Source organism: Oryctolagus cuniculus, chromosome 7 (genome assembly GCF_051225735.1).
Source record: "Oryctolagus cuniculus isolate XC-2025 breed Fujian yellow rabbit chromosome 7, ASM5122573v1, whole genome shotgun sequence".
NCBI classification, from domain to species: domain Eukaryota; kingdom Metazoa; phylum Chordata; class Mammalia; order Lagomorpha; family Leporidae; genus Oryctolagus; species Oryctolagus cuniculus.
The window spans coordinates 47,891,698-47,913,505 of record NC_142873.1 but is presented as its reverse complement, the minus strand read 5'-3'; the positions used below and the strand labels follow the sequence as shown (position 1 = coordinate 47,913,505).

At 41.1% G+C, this 21,808-nt stretch overlaps 1 protein-coding gene across 3 annotated transcripts in view; it reads right to left on the bottom strand.

The window, feature by feature from the left end:
* GOLPH3L (golgi phosphoprotein 3 like) overlaps positions 1-21,157 on the bottom strand; it is a 44,290-nt gene extending 23,133 nt beyond the window's left edge. For 2 of the 3 annotated variants that reach the window (XR_016210621.1, XM_089299975.1), the window contains exons 1-2: positions 20,816-21,104; positions 19,299-19,493 (exon numbers count right to left, since the gene is read on the bottom strand). Coding sequence is in view for 2 of the 3 variants with exons in the window: in XM_089299975.1 (XP_089156101.1) it covers positions 19,299-19,481 (183 nt within the window). In the remaining variant the exon portion in view is untranslated. Of the gene's footprint in view, positions 1-19,298; positions 19,494-20,815 lie in introns of all 3 variants that reach the window. The other variant, XM_070077745.2, reaches the window with a different exon arrangement.
* Between the last annotated feature and the right edge of the window lie 651 nt (positions 21,158-21,808).

Genomic DNA, 21,808 nt, shown 5'->3' with positions numbered 1-21,808 from the left:
GGGGCGCCGGATTCTGTCCCGGTTGCCCCTCTTCCAGGCCAGCTCTCTGCTGTGGCCAGGGAGTGCAGTGGAGGATGGCCCGGGTGCTTGGGCCCTGCACCCCATGGGAGACCAGGAAAAGCACCTGGCTCCTGGCTCCTGCCATCGGATCAGCGCGGTGCGCCGGCCGCGGCGGCCATTGGAGGGTGAACCAACGGCAAAGAAAGACCTTTCTCTCTGCTCTCTCTCTCACTGTCCACTCTGCCTGTCAAAAAAAAAAAAAAAAAAAAAAAAACCACAAACAAAACACACATACCCATGGCCATTTAGTTAAAAAAAAGGAGAGAAAGAAAAGAAAAAATGCAATATGTTCGTGCACACACACCAGTTACCTTATGTACAATAAAGGAATGGGGATGGGAAATGAAAGACTAGAGAAAACTGTGCTGCAGTGGTCAGGATGTGATGGAACCCAATCGCAGTTTTCTAGCTGAGAGTGTGTTCTCGGTTTGTAAGGACAGAGTTCTGGAGTAAGCAGCGGGTTCCCTTTTCAGTAGACACTGCCTGTCTGCTGCTGGAACACATCAATTATATCTTTGTCCCCCATGTCCAACTGCGCAGGTATGTCTGATTCATTGATTGGCTGCCCATCAAATCAGAATCTGATCTGCCTCATTGACAAACCCTGTCGCTTACAGCAAGCTTTCATTAGTTTACTAAGTGGTATATGCCTCTTAATATTTTTTTTTAAGATTTATTTATTTGAAAGATTATAGAGAGAGGTAGAGACAGAGAAAGAGGTCTTCCATCCGCTGGTTCACTCCCCAGATGGCCGCAACAGCCAGAGCTGTGCCAATCCAAAGCCAGGAGTCAGGAGCTTCTTCCACGTCTCCTACGTGGGTGCAGGGATCCAAGGACTTGGGCCATTTTCTGCTGCTTCCCCAGGCCATAGCAGAGAGCTGGATCAGAAGAGGAGCAGCCAGGACTAGAACCGGTACCCATGTGGAATGCCAGCGCTTCAGGCCAGGGTTTTAACCCACTGCGCCACAGCACTGGCCCCTGCCTCTTAAACTACACCACAGAACCATCCTGCCCCACCACCTTCTAATTAATATGATTGTTGTTCTCAGTCATGATTCCTCTCTTGGGCTTTTCGTGGGCTATGGCGAGCACTGGAGTCTTCTCAGTTGCTGCTTCACAAAATGTACCAGGTCGCACTGAGCAAGCACTTAAGCCATATTTTCTTATTTTCTTTTTCTTCCTGAGATTTCAGTCTTCCTATTTTAACTCTCATCTCTTTTAGTCTTACTTTTTATGTTTTTCATTTGCTTGCTCTCTGTATTGCTTTCTGGAGAGTAATTTCATGTCTGGCTTCCAGTTTACTAATTCTTTCTTCATCTGTATCTAACATGTTAAACTAATTCTGTGATTTTGATTTCAACAATTCTTCATTTGTAAAAGTTCCATTGAGGTGTTTTTTTTTTTTTTTACATTATCCTGGTTATTTGTGAGAATCTTTTTGCTATCCATTTTGTGAATTCCTTTAAGAATGTCATAAATATTTTATCTGATTATTTTAATATTTTATAATACCTGAGGACCTATTAAATTTTTTCGTAAAGCCTTTACTTTTAGACATGATGGGAAAATCTTAGAGGTACACATGGAAAAGACAGACATGCTCACAGCTGAGGGAAGACAATGTAACCAGAAATATTAGGCTGTCAGCTAATATTGAAGCTAAAGTTCAATGAATGTGACATGCTGAAGGGCTGAAAGTAATGAAAAATTAACACTCTTCTTCTTCCTCATCCTCTCTCTCAACAGAACACATACCAACTTCCTCATAATCCCTTCTAGGGCAGTCATGTCATTATGAGTCTCAGAAAACTCTCCTTCGTCCATTCTCTCACCCACATACCAGTGAACAAAGGCACCCTTGGCATATTATCAGGTGAAATTTGTAGTCCAGTTGAGCTCAGGCCTCAGCAATGGCTGGGGTATTGCTGAGCATACACACAGCTCGCTGGAACCTGGCAAGGTCTCCACTAGGTACAACAACAGGAAGCTGGTAATCAATGCCAATTGTGAAGCCAGTGTGCCATCAATCTATAAACTGGATGCTGCACTTGGTCTTGATGGTGGCAAAGGCAGCATTGACATCTTTGGGAACCATGGCACCATGGTAAAACAGGCAGCAAGCTATGTATTGACCATGATGAGAGTCACAATTCATCATCTGGTTTGCTGGCTCAAAGCAAGCACTTGTTGGTGATTTCTGCTACAAAAAGCTGTTCACGGTAGGCTTTCTCAGTAGAGATGATGGAGGCATATGTGGCCAGAGGTAAGTGGATGTGGGAAAAGGGCACTGGGGTTGGTCTGGAATTGTCAGATCAACATTCAGGGGTGTGTCAAATAGGAGGGAAGCAGTGATGGAGGACACAATTTGGGTAATAAGGTGGTTCAGTTAGTGTAGGTGGCGCTCCATATGGAGCTTTCTGACAGATACCATAGATGGCCTCAATGCCTACCTGAAGGCCCAGTCAGAGTGTGTGCTTCAGGGAGTTGTGGGTGATGAGGAGGGAGTTGCAGGGCTCCACCACAGCTGGGGAAACCTGCAGGGCTGGGTAGGGAGAATGTCAGCTTGGAATTCTTGCTGTTATCAGTAGACTGATGCTCTATCAGAAGGTAAGATAACCCAGAACCAGTCCCCCCACCAAATCTGTGGAAAACCAAGAAGCCCTGCAAGCCTATGCACTGGTCAGCCAGTTTATTAATTTGGTCCAAGATGAGGTCAATGATCTCCCTGCCAAGGGCATAGTACCTACAGGCACAGTTATTGGCAGCATCTTCCTTGCCTGTGATGAGCTGCTCCAGGTGGAAGAGGTGGCTGTAGGCGCCAGTGCAAACTTCATCAATGACTGTGGATTCCAGTTCTACAGACTACCTTGGGCGGATGCTTGCCAGTGCTGCTCTCACTGAAGAAGGTGTTGAAGGAGTCATTTCCACCTACCATGGTCTTGTCACTTGGCATCTGGCTGTCCAGCTGGATGCTGTGTTCTGGGCAGTAGAGCTCCCAGCAGGCATTACTGACCTGGACACCAGCCTGGCCAGTGTGGCTGGAGATGCACTCATGCCTGGTGGCTACAGGTGACGAGTCAAAGGCGAAGTCCATAAGAGCAGAGAGCAGATCCTGGTTACCGTCCACCCCCAACAAGCTGAGCTGAGGTAAGTAATACACTCTATTATTTGTTACTTTTGCTGATTCTCTCTCAAGATTGTTCCTTTGTATGACAATCTTTAATTAAGGGATTCATATTTTTTTGTGTGTGAATCTGAGATTTTGTCAACTAAACTGAGGCTCTCTTCCAAAGGAAGATCTACATTTACTTCTACTGAGAGTCAAGTGTAGGGGGAATGAGAAATGCCACACAACTAGGAATACTTTTCAAGCTAGTTTCCTCACTTTACCTCAAACCCAGGGGTCATTCCTGACCATCCAATTTTTGAATATCAGGACTGATTTAGTAATTTGTCCTGGGGTAATCTGTTTTTTATGTTGGTTTATTGTTCATCCTTGTAATTTAATTTTAGTGTTTGGGGGCTCTTGGAGATTACCTCTACCTTCTAAGGTTTTATAATACCTTAAAAATTAAGCTTATTCAGGACTTAAAATCTGATCACCAGGGCAGGTGTTTATCCTAGTGGTTGAGATACCCATATTGGAGCACCTAGATTCAGTGCCTGGCTCTGGGGTCACTCCTGCTCCCTGCTAATGCAGACCTTTGGAACCAGCAGTGAGGGATCAAGTGATTGGGTCCTGGTCACCCATATTGGTGAACTGGATTGAGTTCCCATCTCCTGGCTCCAGCCTGGCCCAGTCCTGGAACCAGTGGATGGGATCACTATATCTGCCTTACTCTTTCAAATAAACTTTAGAAAGTTTTTCAAAAAGTCTGATCACCACAGTGCCAGAAGCAAAGGTCTTCCAATTCCATTTTTCTCCCTTTAGCCAGAATGATCTTTAAACTCAAGTATAATTATATAACTCCCTTCCCTTATGCTTAAAATCTTTCAAACACTCCTCTCAGCCTTCAAGATTGAGTCTAGGGGTTGGCGCAGTGATGTAGCAGGTTAACGCCCTGGTCTGAAGCGCGGGCATCCCATGTAGGTGCCGGTTCGAGAACCAGCTACTCCACTTCCGATCTAGCTCTCTGCTATGGCCTGGGAAGCAGTGGTAGATAGCCCAAGTCTTTGGGCCCCTGCACCCATCAGGAGACCTAAAAGAAACTCCTGGCTCCTGGTTTCGGATTGGTGCAGCTCTGGCCATTGTGGCCAATTGGGGAGTGAACGGTAGGATGAAAGACCTCTCTCTCTCTCTGCCTCTCCTCTCTCTGCCTCTCCTCTCTCTATGTAACTCTTTCAAATAAATAATTAAATCTTAGAAAAAAAAGATTGAGTCTTTGTATAGCGCTCAAATCAAGAAGCTGCTTACTGATCTCCCATCTGGCCTCTTTCCCCTAGAACTCTTTCTCTGGCTATCCTGAACTATTTTAAGTGCCTTGAATGCATCATTTCTGCCTATTGGCCTCTGCACACACAGTTTTCTTTGTCTGGAAGAACAAATACTCTTCCTTCCCCAATTCCTTGTGATTAAGGATGGAGTACAAGAGTCACATCTTCCATATAACCTTCTCTAATATTATCTTACCTTACACTCCACCCTCTGGGTTACGTTCCTCACCTGGGTGTGCCTACATACTCTTCTCTTACATCTTCTAGAATATTACATTGCAATCAACAGTCCTTACTAGATTATACATTTCTTTAGAAGAGAACATCCTCTATGAAGTATACATATATGATTGAAAGTAAATATACATTAAGTTGGCAAAAGTTCAAGCCAAGCCATAAAGACCCCTTAGACAGCTCCAAATTTCTGGAAGTCCTTATCTGATCTGCAGCCCAACACTGAGATTGGTCTCCTCCCTGCCTGTCTCCAAGAATCATATTTGAGACTCTTCTTTAAGGAGAGAATAGGCTACATTTTTAGATTAATATTTAATTTTATAAAATCGAACTGCCCAATTAAGGTTAAACTATAACTTATTTCAGAACATGTAACTTATTTAGACATAGTTTACATATAAGTCAAGGGATTATAAAGTTCAACAGGTGTGCAAACATTTCAGCTAGTATTAAAGTAATTGGAGGAAAGTTTTCCTTGTGTCTTTTTGTTCATTTCTTCCTATATAACTTCTTTTTCAGTGACAGTGGTATCAGATCATCAACAGATTAGCTCACTAGGCTAATCCTCCGCCTTGCGGCGCCGGCACACCGGGTTCTAGTCCCGGTCGGGGCGCCGGATTCTGTCCCGGTTGCCCCTCTTCCAGGCCAGCTCTCTGCTGTGGCCTGGGAAGGCAGTGGAGGATGGCCCAAGTCCTTGGGCCCTGAACCCCATGGAGACCAGGAGAAGCACCTGGCTCCTGCCATTGGATCAGCGCGGTGCGCCGGCTGCAGCGTGCAGGCCGCGGCGGCCATTGGAGGGTGAACCAATGGCAAAAGGAAGACCTTTCTCTCTGTCTCTCTCTCTCACTGTCCACTCTGCCTGTAAAAAAAAAGAAAGAAAGAAAGAAAGAAAGAAAGAAAGAAAGAAAGAAAGAAAGAAAGAAAGAAAGAAACAAACCATGGAGGGGCCAGAGCTGTAGCAGGTAAAGCCACCACCTGCGGTGCCAGCATCCCATATGGGCACTGGTTCAAGATCTGGCTGCTCCACTCCTGATCCAGCTCTCTGCTATGGCCTGGACCATTGGAAGACTCCCAAGTACTTGGGTCCCTGTACCTGCATGGGAGACCTGGAAGAAGCTCCTGGCTCCTGGCTTTGGATTGGCCCAACTCTGGCCAGTGAGGCCATTTGGGTAGTGAACCAGCCAATGGAAGACCATTCTCTCCCTCTGCCTCTGCTTCTCTGTACTCTACCTTTCAAATAAATAATAAAATAAATCTTTAAAAAAAACACATAGAGACCAGGATATAGAAACTGTAGTTATGAATTTCATCCTTGCCCATCATAGCATCTCAAAACACATAAAACTCTCCAAACGAGTTTTTAAGCTTCATTTTTATTGAGTAATATGCAATAATAGAAAAATATAAAAGTATACATGTACAGTTTTTAGAAAATAATTATAAAACAAATAACTGTATAACCACAAGAAAAAGACTAGATTTAGAAAAGGAAAATCGCTGAGAAAGGAGGTGACAGTACATGTGCCCTGTGTCCTAGTATACAAATGACTGAAAGAGACCATGATATCATCTGTGGCAATACTGTAGGATAGAACAAACCTCATGACACCATTCCAGGTGTAGAACAACCTGGAGGTAGGGGAAATATAGTTATTTTACATTTCTATGGTCCTTGGTGAACTCTCAAAGCATCTATAATAAGGATTAAGAGACAATACTTTGGTGTACATGAGCATGAAGATGTAACCGTTCAATCACTCATTTCATTATTAAGAACTACATATACAAGGAAAAAGAGAAGAAAATTTGAGAAAAAAAAAAAAAACAGATGGAACTGCACACTGTCTCATGACCAGCAGAGAATCTTGGAGGATTGGGAGAAGGGTATTTTTTGGATAGAGGATTTTGTTTTGTCCTGACTATAAAAATATGTGATTATAAAAAAGAAAAAACAGATGATAGAAATGTATAATTGAGAAAGTATAATCTTACTCCTTCCAGATGACCACTATTATAGCTTAGCAAATGTTTTTCTAGTTTTTATATACATATTCTATAACATATTAATATTATTTATAGAAAGAGATTACTGTGATAGGATCGCATTGTGGCATAGTGAATTAATCCACCCTGTGTGACACTGGCATCCTATCTGAATCCTGGCTGCCCTGCTTCGCTGCTCTGCTTCCAAGCTAACTCCAGGCTAATATACCTGAGAAGGCAGCAGATGGCAGCCCAAGCACTTGACACCTCTACCACCCATGTGGGAGACCTGGATGGAGTTCTGAACTCCTAGCTTTGACCTGGACAAGCCCTTGCTGTTGAGGTCATTTGGGAATAGCTCTTTCTCCTTTCTCTCTATATCTCTGTCTCTGTCACTCTTTTTTTTTTTTTTTTTTTTTTGAGAGGCAGAGTTAGACAGTGAGAGACAGAGAGAAAGGTCTTCCTTTTTCCGTTGGTTCACCCTCCAAGTGGCCGCTACGGTAGTCACATTGTGGCCGGCGCACTGCGCCGATCTGAAGCCAGGAGCCAAGAGCTTCCTCCTGGTCTCCCATGCGGGTGCAGGGCCAAGGACTTGGGACACCCTCCACTGCCTTCCTGGGCCACAGCAGAGAGCTGGACTGGAAGAGGAGCAACTGGGACAGAATCCGGCGCCCCAACTGGTACTAGAACCTGGGGTGCCGGCGCTGCCGGCGGAGGATTAGCCTAGTGAGCCCCGCGCCGGCCAGACACTCTGCCTTTCAAAGTGATGCTATAAAAATATTCATTTGTGTATGTATTTCTGTGGAATAAATTCCTAAAAGAAAATCTGAGATGAAATACTATACATTTAAAAATTTTTAAATTAATGATGTCATTTTGCTCTTGTAAAAGGTTGGGCAATCGGAGCTCAATAAATTCACACAGTCAACATTTTATGCCAAATTTCCAGTCAGTACTTTATGCTGAATTTCTGTTTACTCAAGTATTCAAAGTACCCTTCCTTATTCAAGCTTCCTTGAAGACACACCTTAAGACAACTATGAAGGTTAAAGATCTTAAAGTTGCCTGTTCAAAGAAAAAAAGAGGAACAAAAACAAAGAAACTTTAAAACATCATTAGAAACTATGCATAAAGGAGTTTTAAAAATATTTAACATTAGAAATGTTTATGATAAAGTTGAATGAAAGAAGCCAGATACATAATCATGTATTCAAAATTATCACAATTAGGTGCAGATGGTTGGCATAGTACTTAAAATGCCACTTGAGAAGCCAGCATTCCATACTGGAGTACCTGGGTTTGAGTCCTGGCTCAGCTCCTGATTCCAGCTTCCTGCTACTGCACACCATGTGAAGCATCTGGAGATGACTCAAGTAGTTGGGTCCCTGTTACCCATGTGGGAAACCAAACTTGAGTTCCAGGCTCCTGACTTTGGCCTAGCCTAGCTAGAATCCCTATCCCTTCCTCCATTCTCACAATTCACTACTGCAGGCATCTGGGGAGTGAACCAGCAGATGGAAGATATTTCTATGTTTGTCTCTCTCTGCCTTTCAAATAGATAAAAATGAATAATTTTTTAAAAACAAACCCGAATTATCATAATTATATAAAATAAAGTCTATTTTATTTTTTATTTATTTGAAAGGCAGATTTACAGAAAGAGAAAGGGAGGGAGATAGAGGGAGAGAGAGCTCCCCAAATGGCTGCAACAGTTAGAGCTGGGCCAAACTGAAGCCAGGAGACAGGAGCCCTATCTGATCTCCCACATGAGTGGCAAGAGCCTAAGGACTTGAGCCATCTTTTTTTTTTTTTTTTTTTTTTTAATTTATTTGACAGGTAGAGTTATAGACAGAGAGAGAGAGAGAAAGGTCTTCCTTCCGTTGGTTCACCCCCCAAATGGCCGCCACAGCCGGCACTATGCCGATCCGAAGCCAAGAGCCAGGTGCTTCCTCCTGGTCTCCCAAGTGGGTACAGGAGCCCAAGCACTTGGGCCACCCTCCACTGCCTTCCCGGGCCACAGCAGAGAGCTGGACTGGAAGAGGGGCAACCAGTACTAGAACCCAGTGCCCATATGGGATGCCGGCGCTGCAGGCGGAGGATTAACCAAGTGAGCCACTGCGCAGGCCCCGAGCCATCTTCTGATGCTTCCCCAGGCACATTAGCAGGGATCTGGATGGGAAGCAGAGCAGTCAGGACTCGAACTGGTGCTTATAGGGGATGCCAGCGGTGCAGGTGGAGGTTTAAACTACTACGCCACAACATTGGCTCCTAAAATCTACTTTAAAATGTGTTTTCTAGCCTTTCCAAATTATCCATAGTAAAAAATGTTATTTTATTAAGAAAAATTTCAGAAAAACTAGCTTCTCCCTTTCCCCATATCTGAAGAGTCAATATTAAATTTGCTATACCTTCCATAAGAGAAGAAATCTTACTGCATCTCTTAGAGACTTATCTATACGCTTATCCAAAGTATAATGGTCTCAGAGTTATCAAAAAAATTCTACAAGTAATACTAATTTTATTATCTTTTCTTCCAAAAAGTTACTATAAGAAGAATTAATGTAGTGTTATCCCTTAAAGTGCTCTATTCAAAGAATGGCTTTCCAGATTTATCTAAATTCCTCTTTTACAAATTAATGTGACCCATCCTAACTCCAATTCATATTTATATGTCTATGTCTGCATATTTTCAAAGTGACATTTCATTAACTAGATCTAGCATCAAAACCTCACCCTGTTTAAGCATACTGGGGAATGAGGAATTGTAACCTGGATGTTTTTGGTTTAAAAGATTATTTCAGCCTAATGGGGTAAAAATCTATACAAATAGACAAAATTTCCCAATGAACTAGAAGAAGATTATATCCTTTCAGGCTTGTTTTAAAAACTGAGTGGCTAGATACAGAGCTATATAATGATGAGACTATTTATTATTAATAGAAAGCCACTGCCAAAAGTTCAGAAAATAAAATGACATAGTAATGCTTTGTCAGTGAAAAGAAAATAAAAAATAAAGGAAAGCAAATGGTAATCTTTGAACACTATTGTTTAAACTTTAAATCTTATTCTGGTCAGTAAAAATATCCTCAAATTTTACTCTTAAAAAAAAAAAAACTTAAATGTGATTTAATCACGCACAAACAGTAACTTTTATGATTTTCCTACCAACCCACCCCCAAATCTGTTACTTAGGAAAAAAAGTACTTTTCATTGCTATATACTGTCCAAAGAGAATAGAAGAGGGGTGGTGGGTATTTGGCACAGTAATTAAGACTCCACTTGGGACACTTGCATCCCATATTGGAGTTCCTGAGTTCAAATTGTGGCTCCACTTGTGATTCCAGCTAATGCACACCCTGGGAAGCAGCAGGTGATGGCTCAAGGAGTTGTGATATGGAAAAGAAGGGAACCAGCAAGGAGGAACTGAGGTCACCAGAATTCCCTATGATTCTACCTGCTCCACACAGGTCCCTCCCTCCTTACTCCATCTTTTGAATTGCGGAAAATCACAATTTAGAACTGGTTCCAGCCAAAAATAACCATCATGGCAACTGACTGTGCCCCTGCAATGACCTATAGCTAATTGTAATACCATTATAATCAAATTACCATGGCTGACACTCCTAGTCCCATCATGCATATAATGCTATGACACTTCTGAAACTTCCTAAAGAAAGGCAAGGAAATGGGCAGGGCTCAAACCCAGCCCTAGGTAAAGCTGCAGGCTCCAGATCATATCAAGGGTGAAGAATGTCCTTGCAGAAAATCCAATAAATCTACAGCAGACTAATTTTTAGGTTGACAATTTTGTATGGCCTCTGCATGATGTTATAAGTATCCAAATGGCTTCTAAAAGAAAAAAGGTTCCCCACCTCTGAAAGGGATGATCCTGAACACTTTGTTGGGTACCGCTAACTCTAGGGCTTACCTGCACTTCCTCTCAAGGGTGTATTTTTGCTTGGTTAACAAAAAATCTTGTTATTTATCTGCTAACTTTTACCTATGTTTTCATTCTTTCAATCTTATGTTGGTGACAACAACCTGGACCCAGCCATACCATGACAGTTGGGTCCCTGACATCCATGTGATAGACCCAAATTGAGTTCCAGGCCCTTGGTCTTGGCTTGCCCCAGTCCTGAATGTTGGGGACATTTGGAGAGTCAACCAGCAGATAGAAGATATCTCTCACTACCTCTCTGCATTTCAGATGAAAATAAACAAGTAAATAATGTTTTAAAAAGAATAGAAGAAGCAAGAGAATTGAGAAAGGAGAAGCAAAAATCTGAAAATGTATACAGGCTTCAGATCTATCTGCCTGCAACTACTCAAATGATTTTAATACAGTTAGAAACAATTAAAGGAAATTATGGTATGCTCAAACCTTAGAAGCTCAAAACTAGGAAATGTAAATGTGACTTTTATTTTCAAATATATTTTCTCACCTTGATTACAAACAAGCATATATGTTATAGAAAATTTAGAAAGAAAAATAATTCATAAAAATCTCTGGGGGCTGGCGCTGTGGCGCAGCGGGTTAATGCCCTGGCCTGAAGTGCCAGCATCCCATATGGATGCCAGTTCAAGACCCAACTGCTCCACTTCCGATCCAGCTCTCTGCTATGGCCTGGGAAAGCAGTAGAAGATAGCCCTAGTCCTTGGGCCCTCGCACCCCTGTGGGAGACCAGGAAGAAGCTCTTGGCTCTTGGCTTCGGATTGGTACAGCTCCAGCCATTGTGGCCAATTGGGGAGTGAATGGTAGGATGGAAGACCTCTCTCTCTCTCTCTCTGTTTCTCCTCTCTCTGTGTAACTCTTTCAAAATAAATAAATAAATCTTTAAAAAAAAAAATCTCTGACAAATTTAATCACACTGTTACCATTTAGGAATATGTAAAGTCAGATCTTTTTTTATTTTTTTATTTTTTGACAGGCAGAGTGGACAGTGAGAGAGAGAGAGACAGAGAGAAAGGTCTTCCTTTACCGTTGGTTCACTGTCCAATAGCCGCCGCGGCCAGCGCGCTGCAGCCAGGAGCCAGGTGCCTCTCCTAGTCTCCCATGCGGGTGCAGGGCCCAAGGACTTGGGCCATTCTCCACTGCACTCCTGAGCCACAGCAGAGAGCTGGACTGGAAGAGGGGCAACCGGGACTAGAACCTGGTGTGCCGGCGCCGCAGGCAGAGGATTAGCCTATTGAGCCATGGTGCCAGCCAAGATCTTTCTTTATATATATATAAAACAGACATCTCTTTTCCTCTTATCTCCACTAATTTCCTAATTTGCTTTTCTCCCAATCACTATTCTGGGGTTTTCTCTAATAGAAAAGACTGGTATGAATTATGGAAAAACAAAATGATGTATGTTATAAACCTTCATAAATTATTGGGGAATAGAGGTAGAACAAACTGTGAAAGTCCTATTTTCTCCATCTTTCAAAGCAAGGAGTCACTAGGATATCATCTAAAATTGAATCATATGGTTAAGAAAACATGACCTCAATGTCTTTAAAAAATTTCAGTTTAAGGGACCACTGCTGTGGTGTAGCAGGTTAACGCCCTGTCCTGAAGCGCCGGCATCCCATATAGGCGCTGGTTTGAGACTTGGTGGCTCCACTTCCTGTCTAGCTCTCTGCTATGGCCTGGGAAAGCAGTGGAAGATGGCCCAAGTCTGTGGGCCCCTGCACCCACGTGGGAGACCCGGAGGAAGCTCCTGGCTTTGGATTGGCGCAGCTCTGGCTGTTGTGGCCAATTGGGGAGTGAACCATCGGATGGAAGACCTCTCTCTCTCTCTCTCTCTCTGCCTCTCCTCTCTGTGTAACTCTGACTTTCAAGTAAAATAAAAAAATCCTAAAAAAAAATTCAGTTTAATGTTTTCTTACACAAAGACAGCCAACCAATATACCTCTCACCTCAACTAAGCCAGATTATTTCTGTTAAATACCAGTTATTATATATCTATCATTTTAGTCATAAAATACTACAGTACTCTCCTTAAAGGATCAGGCTTTTTTTTTTTTTTTTTAAAGTAATACCAATATCGAACTTGAACACAATTAACAAGAATTCTTTAATATTATCCTTTAATATTATCATATATTCAGCAAATCTTCTCATTCTGTCAACTTAATAAATACTGCACTGGTGGTGTGGTGCAGCAGGTTAAGCCATCATTTGCAATGCCAGCATCCCATATGGGAGCACCAGTTCAAGCTGCAGCTACTCTACTTCTGATTCAGTTCCCTGCTAATGTGCCCGGGAAGGCAGCAGATGATGGCTCCAAGTATTTGGATCCCTGCCACTCATGTGGGAGACCAAGACAGAGTTCTTGGCTTCTGACTGTGGCATGGCTCATCCCTGGCCATTGAGGGCATTTGGGGAGTGAACCAGTGGATGGAAAATCTCTCCCACCCTCTTTTTCTCCCTCGTCCTCTCAATCTTCCTTTCAAATACATAAATAGATCTTTTTCTTTTTAAAGATTTATTTATTTACTTGAGAGGCAGAGTTACAGAGACAGAGACACAGAAAGAGGTCTTCCAACCACTGGTTCACTCACCAAATGGCTGCAATGGCCGGAGCTCAGCCAATCCAAAGTCAGGAGTTGGGAACTTCTGGGTCTCCCACCTGCATGCAGGAGCCCAAGCACTTGGGCCATCTTCCACTGCTTTCCCAGGCCATAAGCAGAGAGCTGGATGGCAAGAGGAGCAGCCGGGACACAAACCAGTACCCATATGGGATGCTGGCACCACAGGTAAAGGCTTAACCTACTACACCACAGTGCCAGTTCCAATATTTTTAAAAAATAAAAATAAATACTTTTTTTTTAATAGTTGGTTTGTTTGAATCAGGAGCCAAAGCCACACAGTGTCTTCTGTTTTTTTAAGCTGTTATTGATGGGAATGAGCAGCCAGGAAACAAATCAGCGCTAATAGGGGAAGCTGGTATGGAAAGTGGTAGCTTAACCCTCTGTGCCACAATGCCAGCCCTATTAGCTCTTTTCTTAACCTTAGTTCTTAAGTGATATCTTGTAATGAAGCAAATTAATATACAGGTTAACTGTTACTTCCTTTTGTCAAATTCAAGTAAAATTACTTTTATTACATTAAAAAAAATTTCCTCCATGATTACAAAGTAGCACATACATATTGAAGAAAATTTGGAAAAAAATCATAAAAACTAAAATAAAATCACCCATAAATTTCATTGCTTTATTTTTATTTGGATGTATGTAAAAATCTGAATTTTCTCTACATAGAATTGGGGTTAGAAGAGAAGCAGATGGGAAAGTTGGTGGGTGGGGGAGAAGATATATATATTTTATAAATAGAAAAACATCTGATTTTCCATACAGTCAAATGATTAACAGTGTGATGGAATGTATGGGTGATAATATATATCTTTTTTATGGTTGGTATCTGTAGCCATTTCTTCTTTCCCATTTCTTTTTTAAAATGTTTACTCATTTATTTTAATTGAAAGGCAGAGAGAGAGAGAGAGATCTCCCTTCCACTAATTCATTCCATAAATTCCTGTAACAGCAGCTGGCGCCGCTGCTCAATAGGCTAATCCTCCACCTAGCGGCGCCGGCACACGGGGTTCTAGTCCCGGTCAGGGCGCCAGATTCTGTCCCAGTTGCCCCTCTTCCAGGCCAGCTCTCTGCTGTGGCCTGGGAAGGCAGTGGAGGATGGCCCAAGTGCTTAGGCCCTGCACCCCATGGGAGACCAGGAGAAGCACCTGGCTCCTGCCTTCGATCAGTGCGGTGCGCCGGCCGCAGCGCGCCAGCTGTGGCGGCCATTGGAGGGTGAACCAACGACAAAAGGAAGACCTTTCTCTCTGTCTCTCTCTCTCACTGTCCACTCTGCCTGTCAAAAAAAAAAAAAAAAAAAAAAAATTCCTGTAACAGCAAGGGCTTTCTAAGGCAAAGTCAGGAGCCAGGAATTCAATAAGGATCTTCCATGTGGGTGGCATGGACCCAACTACTTGAGCCATAACCAGCTCCCTTCCAAGATGCACATTAGCAGGAAGCTGGAATTGGAAGCAGAGTTGGAACTGAACCCAGAACTCTGATATGGAATACAGACATCCCAAGTGGTATCTTAACCACTATCCAAAGTGTCCATCTCTATATGTATAATTTCTAAAGTAAAATGTAATAAATAGAATTTGATCTACAGTTAATAAGAGAAAATAAAAATGAAGTAAAATTGATGAAAGTACTGATTTTCAGACATTTATTACTAGAGATATTTCCTAAAATACTTTTTTCTACGGTTAACAGAAGAAGTTATTATGGGGTTCAGGTAACTTTTTTAACTAAATGTTTCAATTTTAGGCAATATCTAATTGACTTCTTGCTACGAAAGATAAAAGTTGTGGAGGGCATTAGAGATCAGTGGGTTGTTACCACTCAGGACTAGCATATCCTATCAGAGTGCCTGGGATTGAGTCCCAACTCCGCTACAGATCCAGCTTCCTGCTAATGTACCTGGAAGCAAATGATGGCTCAGATACATGGGTTCCTGAACCTATATAGGAAAAGCAGATGTAGTTCCTGGCTCCTGGCTTTAGCCTGGCCCAGCCTTGGCTGTTTGCAGGAATTTGGGAAAACTCAATCTCTCTCTCTCTCTTTCTCTCCCTCCCCTTCCTCTCTGTCACTTTCTTTCAAATAAAGACTCTTAAAATCTTTCCCATACTTACTTCCAAATTTTTAAACTGTGACTTTCAGACATATATGATTATCAAGACATGTATATTATATTTAATAACCATAATTTACTATACTTCTATCTTATCTAAATGTATAGACTCAGCTTGATGTAGATTACTTGGAATTCATTATATTATTTTTATACATTTTTATATGCATGAATTATCCATAATTCTTGAAAAAAGGGAATGTTTAACAACTAAAATTTGCCTACCAATATATCTAGGAAAGATTTCTTTTTTTTTTACTTTGTTAATTATTCTTCTCTCTATTGCTTAAATTCTTTATGAATATGAAGAATAGAGTTTTACACTTTTTCCCCCAAAACACACAAGGGAAAATAATAGTGTGAACTTTTACAATTCAAAGTCCTACTCTATTTTTTAAATCATCCTTATAACTAAAGTGAATTTTTTTTTGTAAAAAGCACAAGCATTTATTATTGTTTTTTCTTCAGTTTTTTTAAGTTACACAAATTTCATGCATTTCATATATACAGCTTTAGGAACATAGTGATTCTTCCCATTGTACCCTCCCTCCTGTCCACACTCCCACTCTTCTCCTCTCTCTCCTTTTTCCACTCTTAATTATTAACAATACTACTTCTAATGGCAAAGGACGACAGTTTTGGGAAAGATTTAAATGTTATAGAAAGCATAATCAGTGCAACTAGATGCTGACATAGAATGAGCAGTAGTGATATATCTCCAATATTCTTCTTGACTATCCCAAAGCACCACCTAAAATAGAGGCTCAGAAATAAGAGCACACTTTTTACTACTCTACCAAGGAGGAATTCTAGATTAAAGTTGAAAACAAAATTTAAGAAATTCAGTCTTCTGGGAAGACTTTAAATTTTTCATCCAATACCACAATGAAAGAGTCTAAACATTTTTAAATTGTCTTATTTTCAAATATTTATTATTAATTTTTATTTGAGAGGCAGTGAGCGAGAGAGAAATAGAGACAGACAGCTTCCTATCCACTGGTCCACTCCCCAAATACCCAGAACAGTGGGGTTGTGCCAGGCTGAAGCCAGGAGTTGGGAACCTAATCCAGGTCTCATTCTTTCTGAGGCAAATGAAAGCTAAAAAATCTGTCAAGTATCTTCTAAAATAAAATTAGAACAATTCAAAAGGTGGCTAATTATTATCTCCCCATTTGTATAATGTACCACCAATATGCTGAGTACTCATTATGGCCAGAGATCTTAATGAGGTCCTTTATTCTATTTCTAAAAATTGTATTAGTTATTAACTATTATAAATTTATAAATATAGAAAGACAAATACAAGGGCAATTCTTCTACATCAAAGAAGCAAAATTCCTAGTGTCTAGCATCAGGTCATAAGGAAATTAATCAAAACTAGCTATTTAAAACTAAAATCAAGTATCTTTTAGTTCTAAAATATTCTACAGTCAGGGAATGTTTCCTATGCATTGTATAAACATCTCAAAACAGTATTTATACCACCTAATCTTCAGTGGTACTCTAACATTCTTTTGCAGAGTTGGTTTTGCCTTTTCATTTACTTGCTCTTTATAAAATTGGAGCCTTATCAACTTTCTTAGCAAAGAGGAAAATAACTTCTAGGCGAAATTTTCTAATATAAGAGTACTTCAGAGAGTTCAAGGAAAAAAGAAATTAAAAGATGTTTTGTTACAAAAAAATTTTGAAATCCTGAATTGCTTCAAAAATGCATTTTCATGAACTTTTTGAGTACTCTTCATATGCATGGATGGAAACACTTTCATATACTGTGTTTTGGTCAAGTGCATATGAACGTGTTCCTAATATTAACAATACAGAGACTATAACAGTTCTAAGTTCTATTCAGGCTGGTAATCTGACATGACAAAAAACTGAGAAGGAAAAACAAAATGCAAAGCTGAGGAATCAATGTAGAAAGGAAGAGATGGTACTAGAGGTATAAACAGCCAATTCATTTTTAGCTTAGCACAATTATGGAAACCAAATACAGTATTTTCCTATATAAACTAACATTTTAATTGTCTAAGTTTTCCAAACTGAGGGCTAATAATAAATATTCCTCTGTTTACTTAAGACTTCCTTGGAGCCGGTGCCGCAGCTCACTAGGCTAATCCTCCGCCTAGTGGCGCCGGCACACCGGGTTCTAGTCCCGGTCAGGGCGCCGGATTCTGTCCCGGTTGCGCCTCTTCCAGGCCAGCCCTCTGCTGTGGCCAGGGAGTGCAGTGGAGGATGGCCCGGGTGCTTGGGCCCTGCACCCCATGGGAGACCAGGAGAAGCACCTGGCTCCTGGCTCCTGCCATCGGATCAGCGCGGTGCGCCGGCCGCAGCACGCCGGCCGCGGCGGCCATTGGAGGGTGAACCAACGGCAAAGGAAGACCTTTCTCTCTTTCTCTCTCACTGTCCACTCTGCCTGTCAAAAAAAAAAAAAAAAAAAAAAAAGACTTCCTTGGAAAGAAAGCATATTGTTTAAAATATTACATCTATGTGTGTGTGTGTGTGTTTTTTTTTTTTTTTTTGACAAGCAGAAATAGACAGTGACAGAGAGACAGAGAGAAAGGTCTTCCCTTTTCCGTTGGTTCACCCCGCCAAGTGGCTGCTACAGCTGGTGTGCTGCGCCGATCTGAAGCCAGGAGCCAGGTGCTTCCTCCTGATCTCCCATGCAGGTGCAGGGCCCAAGCACTTGGGCCATCCTCCACTGCACTCCCGGGCCACAGCAGAGAGCTGGAGTGGAAGAGGAGCAACCGGGACAGAAGCTGGCACTCCAACCGGGACTAGAACCCCGGGTGCCTGCACCGCCGGTGGAGGATTAGCCTAGTGGGCTGCGGCCCCGGCCACATCTATATGTTTAAAATATTACATCTAAATGCCTTCATAACCTCTTTATGAGCAAAGAGAGAGATGGGAAAACATAGTAAAAAGTTAGATAACAAGCGAAAGATAGTGTACAGTATTAGTAGAAAAACCAGAGATATTTGGCTATATGCCAGAACATACTACCTCAAGACCAATTCTACTTTAAACCACATAATTCTATTAATACAGAAAAATTTAGAAAAAAAGTTACGCTGAAGCTATTTATAATTTTTTCTAAAATTAAAATAATTCTCATTTATCTTTTAAAGATCTTCGAGAAGAGAATTAAAAAATTACTACTGTTATACTACACTACAAAAAAATCTATCCATCATTTATTTCTGTAAGATAGCTAATCACACTTATTACTTATCTTTTCATTTAAGACTTTTTCTCTCCAAAGCTCAAAAAGACTTCAACATGTGGGCCCTATTTCTTATTTAAATGTGATTATTATTTCACTATTAAATTGTTTTGGGAAGCTACAAGTATAAAACTACATAGTGTATTATCCTCTTCTGTATCTTCTAAAATTTTGGAGTAACTTTGAAATTAAACTATACTTCAAGGATGGGCATTTGGTGAAGTGGCATCCCGTATCCCTGGGTTTCAGCCGTGACTCCACTTTCAATTCCAGCTTCCTGGTATTATGCACACGTTGGATCACAGCAGGTGATGGCTCAATACTTGGGTCCCTGGCACTCATGTGAGAGATCCAGAGTGAATTCTGGGCTCCTGGCTTCAGCTTGGCCCAGCCTTGGCTGTTACAGGCATTTGGGTAGTGAACCACTAGACAAGAGATCTCTGTCTCTCCCTTTCTCTAGCCTTCAAATCAACAAACAAAATTTAATTACACTTCATATCATTCCACTTCAGGATTTTAATTTCCAAGTATCATCCACCCTGCCAAATTCCTCTCCCAGATGGCTGGTTCACAATTCTAAGGCCAACTTAACCACTGACAAAAAGATTGCATCAGATTACTTGATAACCCATTCTAATATTGGAGTCTTTTGAGATAGCCTAGCAAACCTAATAGCATTACCTCTTTATCTTTTAGTCCCAGGAGCAATACTTCTTCCATAAGGGTGAGGCGTATATCCTTGGAGTCTCCAGGGTCTTCAGTGTCTGGATTCCTCTCTTGATTACAGTCTTCCTCACTTTCTACCTTCTTTTCAAAGTTCTTGCTTACTTCAGTGCGACGAGCCCGGTGAGTTAAAGTGGTCATTCTCACCTGTTTCTGGAGGGAGTGGCAAAAAATTAAAATCCGTATGTGTGTGCTTATGTAATGACTAATAACTAGTATCATGCACTCAATTTGGAGATCACCTGTCTAGAGAACAACACTCAGAAAATCACATGCAGTAATTCCAGTCAGTAGACTCAGATCCCTAGCTTTAGCTAGCCATCTTGCAGACTTTGTGTACACAGTTGCTAACAAATAGAACCAGAAAGACAGTATCAAACTGTAACAATTCTTTCTCAATCAAAAAAAAAAAAAAAATCAACACACATGCCTTTTACACCAAGCACCAGTTTAAGAAATCTTGTCAAAAGAAACTGCATTAAATAATCTGTGATAAAGTTATTACATTTTATGCAAATCTAGATGCTCATTTTTAAGATGCTATACAACAAAGATTTTTAAGCTGAAATTATATAAAGAAAATATTTTTTGAGAACAAAAGGACAATATTTAACAGCCACTAAGATTGGAACCAGTTCTACCTCCCGGCAATATTTCCTATTACACTCCCTGTAAATACTTTCATCAAATACGTCTGTCCTGTGCTTTCTTTCTGCCTTTGTTCCTTTGTCTTTGCTGTGCTTCTCTCCCTTTTCCCTTCCTCTCTAAATTCTACCCATTCTTCAAAGGCCCACTGAAGACTCACTGAAACTTTAAGTGAATCTTTACCCATATGTCCCATGGCCAGAATTCATCTCTCCTTCACCTGTACTTTTGTAGAACTTTATTTATACTTACTTCCTTAAAGCATTTATTATAGTCTGTCTTTTAGTATGGTTCTCTCAACTGTAAACTTCTTGAGGGCAGGAATATTGTCTTCTTGGGGTTTTATATCCTCCATAGCAACTAGCACATCTTTAACATTGCAATTGCTCAATAAATATATATTGATTAAAACGAATACTCACAATGCATGTGGACGTTGAAAACAAAAATACAAGTGAAGTGATTTACAAGGCAGGTTGTAAAAGCGTATATTTCAAATATTTTTGGTGGGAGGCAGGAAGAAGAGTGAAGGAGGAAGAGAACCATGAAATAAATGTTTAAGGGCACTACCTTTACCTGGCACTGTGAATAGGGGCTATTTCTTAACTCAATCCAAAAAACTTTAAACCCTCTGGGAAAACAATAAAGGAGAATCTCCTTTGAGAAACTTATTTACCCTGGGCATTTACTAGTTAAAAATGAAATCTAGAAAAACAAACCGAATGGTCCCAAATATATAAAACCTCCCTCTCCCCATAAAATAAAATAAATAATTTGAGGTGTTTTTTTTTTTTTTGGACGTTGGGAAATGAAATTTAGCCATTGCTTACCTGATATTAATCCTGGGTTACGCTGGACGCAGGCGGTGGTTTGCGTTCTATATTAGCAGGGCACCTGTTCCCCCCTCCCAATCCCCGTCTCGGTAGATGAAAAACTTCTTAGCCACGCAGAGAACACAAACTTCCTGATCCTTCGATGCAGAGAAGGAATAACACATCAGCTTCCTAAGGATCACTAGGCAACCTATCTTGGTGTTCCTTCATTGGACCAATCAGAAATCCCCACGGTTGAGTCCAGCCAACCGGAGCTTGCAAGGGGAGGCTCTCCCCCTCGGCTATTGTGTTGCGATCCAGACAAACACCACCAAAAGGAGGCAGGTTTGGGTTCAATCTGACAGCTGGTCAATCCAATGAAGGAAACCGTGGTGGAAGAGAGGAAAGAGGGCTGCGCTCCCCACCCCTATTAAACCGGCCAATCAAAGCATTCAGTGAGCTAACAAGGGCTGCCAATCTTGTAGTTTCTGTTGGTCAATTTGAACGTAGCAGGTGTGTTACTGTAGCATTGGAACAATTAATTGAGAAATGTTGGGATCCAGGGAATAAAGCTAAGAATAAACAAACATCTTAAAATTGGTTGTTTTTGATAGAAAGCTTATCCCCGACTTGACTAAAAAAACCTGACCTGGATCGATCTGTTTGGTTTACATTAAGCAGGATAGGTACACGTATTTTGCATATTTATCAACATTTCCTATAGGGCTTGTTACTGACAAGCCCATGAATAATGTATGTTTTGGGGATATGGCTGCTGAAACTAGACGAGGCAAACACACCAAGTTTTAAGTTTTTCTTTTCTAAGGCAAAGGAAATTGGCAAGGCTGGAACTAGTTCTTGGATTTTTCCTTAAAAGTACAGTATCTTTCACAATACCATTCAAAAGTTCTAGGAAATATGCTTAGCTCTTGTAAAGTAATATCTACCAAAATGATCTCAAAATCAGTACCTAACATTTTCTGCTAGTAAAAATTAGAAGCAAACAAAGAG